General features: G+C 48.9%; 1 protein-coding gene across 5 annotated transcripts in view; it reads left to right on the top strand.

Annotated features, from left to right (window-relative positions):
* PCSK7 (proprotein convertase subtilisin/kexin type 7) overlaps positions 1-5,911 on the top strand; it is a 34,367-nt gene that overhangs the window by 608 nt on the left and 27,848 nt on the right. The window contains exons 1-3 of one of the 5 annotated variants that reach the window (XM_074216761.1): positions 284-440; positions 4,190-4,314; positions 4,837-5,334. In XM_074216761.1, the coding sequence (XP_074072862.1) occupies positions 4,849-5,334 (486 nt within the window). In that variant the 5' untranslated portion in view covers positions 284-440; positions 4,190-4,314; positions 4,837-4,848. Of the gene's footprint in view, positions 1-283; positions 441-934; positions 1,070-3,291; positions 4,315-4,836; positions 5,335-5,911 lie in introns of those variants that run through there. The other 4 variants (XM_074216757.1, XM_074216758.1, XM_074216759.1 and 1 more) reach the window with 4 other exon arrangements.

Below are 5,911 nucleotides of genomic sequence, written 5' to 3'. Positions count from 1 at the left end.
GGTCGGGAGCCGGGCCGCGCGCGGCGCCTCCCACTTCCGGCGGCGGGAGCGGAGGGGGAAGAGGGGCCCGGCGGCTAGCGCAGCGCTCGGCGCCTCCGCGGGCGGCGCCCCCTGCCGGCCGCCGGCCGCAGCCCGGCACGCCGGGCGCCCCCCGGCCGCGGAGCCGGGCCCCTCCTGGCGGGGCGGCCGGCGCCCGACGGGCGGGGGGAGGGGGAGGGGGAGGAACTGGGCATCTCTGCGCCGCCGCCGGGGCTCGGCCACGGAAGGAAGAGCGCTCCGGCGGCGGCGGCGGCGGCCGCGGCCGCGGCCCCGCCCCCTCCCGCAGCGGCGGCGCGGGATTGGCCGCTCTGCGCCGCCGGAAGTGACGATGCTGTCACCGGCCGCCCCGGCTCCGTGGAAGCCCCGGGTCCCCGCGGCGGCCCCGGGCCACTGCCGAGCAGGTACGGGGCGGGGGGCAGCCGAGCTACGGGGGGGTGGGAGAGCAGCGGCCCCGGGAAGGGCCCGGACCCCCCAGTCCCGCCTTCGGGGCTTCCTCTGCTCCCTGCCGGCCCCGGGGGAGGGAGGGAGGGAAGCGGGCTGGTTCCGTGCGCACGAGTCCGGAGAGCAGAGTGCCCGGCGACCTTCGGACCCCCCGCTCGTGCCCCCCCTCCTAAACTCGGGGAACGGTGCCGAGTGCCCGGTGCCTCCAGGTGACTGGCGAAAGCCACCTGCGCGCCGGCCGTGCGCCTGGCCTCCCCGCGGACCTGGCTGGAGAGGGCAGATGGGATCCAGCCCCGCTTGGGCCACACGGCTAGGGCATTATTAAGTGTCCGAGGTCGGATTTGAACTCAGGTCCTCCTCACTCCAGGGCCGGTGCTCTGTCCACTGCACCACCTAGCCGCCCCCCCGGGCTGGATTTCTTATTTAGTTGTCTGACTCTCCCTCCGCTTCACCGGGGCAGGGGTCTTCAGTGGGGGAGCTTTTGCCTCTGTTTTGTTAGGCACCAAGCCTCACCGCACCTGCCCAGCCCGCTCCTCTTGATGTCAGAAAGGGACCCGTGTGTTGGTTTCTTGTATTTGTCATACATTTAGTAAGTACTTTAATTTATTAAGTGCCAATGGCTGAGGATACCAAAAAAAAAAAAGGGCAAAACATAGCCCTCATAGCGCTCATCTTCTGCTGGGGAAAAAAAGCAGAAAAGGTAGAGGGAGATTGCAAGAGAGAAGTCAAAATGAAGTCCCGAAGCCAGGTGGCCACTATTCTTTATTGCCTCTTGCCATTGCAGACTAAAGATGTTCCATACAGGGGTATCCAAACCAGTATACATTTCTTCATGAGCTATTGTCAATGATCTTTTAAAAAATTATGGAAGGGGCAGCTGGGTGGTGCAGTGGATAGAGCACCGGCCCTGGAGTCAGGAGGACTTGAGTTCAAATGTGACCTCAGATACTTAATAATTACTTAGCCGTGTGACCTTGGGCAAGCCACTTAACCCCCTTGCCTTGCAAAAACCTAAAAAACAAAAAACAAAAAATTATGGAGAAGTGAAAGTCTTGAAGGAGGAAGAGGCTGAGAAGAGCTAATGTTGTCCTCTATTTTCAAAAAAATGGAAGAGGATAGTTTAGAGGCTGGTGAGCTTGCTTTTGATTTCTGGTAAAATTCTGGAACACATTAAAGAACAGATTGTGACAATTTGCAAAAGAGAATTGACCAGGGGCAGCTAGGTGGTACAGTGGAATAGAGCACAGACACTTAATAATTGACTAGCTATGTGACCTTGGGCAAGCCACTTAACCCCATTGCCATATATGTGTGTGTGTATATGTATGTATGTATGTATATATATATATGTGTGTATATATGTATATATAAAAAAATTTTAGAAAATTAAAAGCAAAAGGGGATTAGCTATCACTGAGGGCTCTCATTAATTGTTCAAAAACAAGACATGACATTAATTTCACTTCCTTTTTTGATAGGGTTATAGTTAGAGGTACATTAAGAGAATGACAGCTAGGTGGTGCAGAGGTAGAGAACAGACCTTGGAGTCAGAAGGATCTCAGTTCAAATGTGATCTCAGACACTTGGCACTTCCTCACTTGGGCAAGTCACTTAACCTCTACTGCTTCACATCCAGGGCCATCTCCAGTCATCCTGATTCTTAGCAGATCACTGAACCCAGATGGCTATGAAGGAAAAAGTAAACTGGTGACTCAGCACAACACCCCCCACTCAAATCCAATTCATGTGCATGTCATGGCATCACCTCCCTGATGTCATGGTCTTCAAGAATGAAGGACAAATATCATTAATATAATATACTTGGATTCCAGTAAGACATTTGACAGAGTTTCTTATGCTCACCTTGGAAACAAGATAGAGAAATATAGGTTAGTTCAGAATCTACTAGGAGGAAGATATCTCAAGAAATGCTGCCAGGTAATCTTGGCCCAATCTATTCAACATTTTTTTGTTTGTTTGTTTAGGTTTTTGCAAGGCAAATGGGGTTAAGTGGCTTGCCCAAGGCCACACAGCTAGGTAATGATTAAGTGTCTGAGACCTTGAACCCAGGTACTCCTGACTGCAGGGCCGGTGCTTTATCCACTATGCCACCTAGCCCCCCCTTTATTCAACATTTTTAACAGTGATTTGGATGTCATACTTCTCAGACTTGTGGATAATAAGCTGATAAAAACACTGTTAAAAATTGGATTGGCAGAATTATGCAAAAAAAAGAGCCAGATGAACTACAACAATGACTGATTTCTATCATGAGAAAATTTAATTGTATTAAATGTAAAGTGGCACACTTGTTCAAAAAATTAAAGTTACAAGTAAAAGATGGGAGAGTTGTTTATGTGAAAAAATTAAGAGATTTTAGTGAACCTGGAGTTTAATATGAAGAAACAGTTTTACATACTTATTACTTCTTTTGGCACTTTGATATTATATGATAGGGATAGCTAGGTGGTGGATTACAGCACTGGCCTTGGAGTAAGGCAGATGGAAGTTTGAATCCAGCCTCAGACACTTGCCACTTATTAGCTGTGTGACTTTAGCTGTGTCACTTAACCCTGATTACCTTGCATCCAGGGCCATCTCCAGTTGTCTTGATTCATATCTGGTCACTGGATCCAGATGGCTCTGAAGGAGAAAGAGAGACTGTGACTTAGCACAGCCACCCCTCACTCAAATCCAATTCATATGCTTGCCATAGCATCACCTCCCTGATGTCGTGCTCTTCTTTGAACATGAAGGACCATCATCTTTATTATTGTTATATAATATTCAAAAATGCCATTGCCATTCTAGGTTACATAAAGAGAGGCATAGAGTGGAGAAGTCACAGTCCCACAAACCCTGCCCTAGACGGATCGTTTCTGGATTTAGGATAGTGACAAGCTAGAGTATGTTCAGAAGAGAATGACTGCAAAGAGCTGATAAGTTAGGGGACTGAAGATTTTACCCCAAGAGGATCACTGGAAGAAAGTGGCTATATTAGGCTGAAGAAGAGAAGAATTGAGGGACATGATAGCTATACTTGAATATTGCAAAGACTTGTCATATAGAAGAACAATGAAGTTTGTTATGCTTGCCCCACCAAGTGGATATCTAAGAGTAAAGGTGGAAACTGCAAAAATAACAGATTTCAGTTGAGATAAGGAAAAAATTTCCTAAGGATTAAAACTGGCCAAACACAGAATGAACTACTTTAGGGGGGTAGTACCAAGTTCCTTTTTTCATGAAATCTTCAAAGAGAGAATGGGTGACATCTTTTCCAAAATACCATAGTAGGAATTTTCTTCAGGTGGGGTTTGTCTCAACAGTCCTTCCCCTTCTGATTCTCAGATTCTTTAACCACCTTTAGAGTGAAGCAGTGGCAGCACTGAATTTTTACCAGATTGGGAAGAGATAAAGGACACTATGTCAACAATCTTCATCAGGGCCTTTCCATTGGCCCTTAAGAGAGAAGCATGCTATCATGATCAGAATAATGGACATGTTTTTGAGGTGTGATCCTGATCTGGCCTTTTGGTGCTGGTTGCTTCCCCAATCTGGGTCTCATTTTAACTTACTTGAAATGAGATTTGATCACCAGTCAGCAGCTTTGAAAATGACTCTAGTGCTTATTGCTTACCTCAGCTTATCACCACCCCCAGCATTTAGGGAGGACGCAGCAGGATACCATCTCTCCTACTGCTGCCCACAGATATGCAACTAGAACCCTGACTCTCCATTGCCCACCGAAAAAGTGATGCTTCTTCTTCTGCTCTGGCACAAGATGAGCCTGACGTGGCCAACTTACCTGGGAGTACAGCCCCACAAGGAGATCAGGTGGGAACGTATGAATACCTTAATAGGAGGAGCAGGAGATATCAGAGTGACTTAAAATGCATTTAGCTGAGAAGATTGAAAAGAAGCATGCTTCCATGTCTTACCTTCTCCCCTTCCCCCAACATCTAAAAGAAGGGAAGATCTAGGATGGGATTTCCTTTAAATAGCAATCAGGTGTTTTTTTAGTGACTTATGAAAAGAACCTGTACTTTTTCCACTTAAGATTGGGGGAAATGGAGTGGGAGAAAATAGCACTGGACTTTCCAACAGAAATCTAGTGGCCTAAATTTTCCCAGTCTGTTTAGGAGATGTCTTCCAACTCCTGTTGGACCTAACCTGACCCCCATCCTCCTCTACTGATCCTCTGGTCAGGGCTAGGCATATGTGATGGTAAAGGACCAGAACTATCCTTCTATATTTGAAAGGATGTGGCTAGCCAGGAGCCCACCACCATCTCTCTTTTCTCAGACTCTCCTAAGCAGCAGCTCTCCCCTCTCTCTGATGCCTTTGTTCTGTCTGCAGCCTGCCGCTCTGATGCCGAAGGGGAGGCAGAAAGTGCAACTATGGAGTGCTGCCCCGGAGCCCTCCCTGAGCCTGCCTGCCTGCCTCTGGTTGGCAGGAGCTGGCTTCTTCTTGTTGGTTCCCTTGGTCATGGCCCTAGAACTAACAGAGACAGTCGAGCCTGAGGCCCAGGGTCCTAGGGGGCTAAGCTGGGCTGTGCGCCTGGAGAGGATGGAGGGTGAGGGCAAGGAAGAGAGTGAGGAGCGACAGGCAGATGCCCTGGCCCAGGCCGCAGGGCTGCTGAATGCCGGACGCATTGGGGAACTTCAGGGGCACTATCTCTTCATCCAGCCCCCCGGCCACCCTGGGGTCCAACAGGAGGAAGCTGCCCGGCAGCAGGCCGAGGCAGTGTTGTCCCAGCATGAAGCTGTGAGCTGGCATTCAGAGCAGCGGTTATTGAAGCGTGCCAAACGCAGTGTGCTCTTCAATGACCCCAAGTACCCACAGCAATGGCATCTGGTGAGTTTTGCCCTTTTCTGCTGTCCATTTTCATAGGTATCTTCAGATATTTACAGAGTTCTCATTTATGTAAGTGGACTGCTATATAGACCTATGTAAAGTGATTTTTACATAATGTGAATTTGCTTTTGGAGATGGAGGATGGGGGCCAGGGACAGAGAAGTGAGAACAGGAGAGCCAAGGCTAGCCACATTGGGGGGCAGAAATATGGCGGCCAGACAATGACGGGCAGTATGTGGGTGTGGAGGACAGACATAAGACAGGTGTGGGGTCAGTTTGGGGCAGGGAGTAGAGTTTGCAAAGGTCTTTTCTTAGCACTAGAGGTCTTAACTCCTGTCCCCAGTAAGGTGATGGTAGTGGTGATGGTGGTGGTAGAAAGGTGATATCTCCACCATCCTTTCTGCTTTCACTTGAAGGGTTTTATTTATTTATTTTTTTTTAGGGAGCTTTGGAAGTGGTATGGTAGGTCACAGAGTACTGAGCTGAAGGGCAGGAGGGCAGAGAGACCACAGTAATTTACAGTAAACAGATTTTTTTTTTGAAAAGGGATTTCTTTCAGAATTTACATAATGCAAAT

The sequence above is a fragment of the Macrotis lagotis genome, chromosome 1 (genome assembly GCF_037893015.1).
Source record: "Macrotis lagotis isolate mMagLag1 chromosome 1, bilby.v1.9.chrom.fasta, whole genome shotgun sequence".
In the NCBI taxonomy this organism is placed as follows: domain Eukaryota; kingdom Metazoa; phylum Chordata; class Mammalia; order Peramelemorphia; family Peramelidae; genus Macrotis; species Macrotis lagotis.
This window is presented reverse-complemented; position numbering and strand designations above follow the sequence as displayed.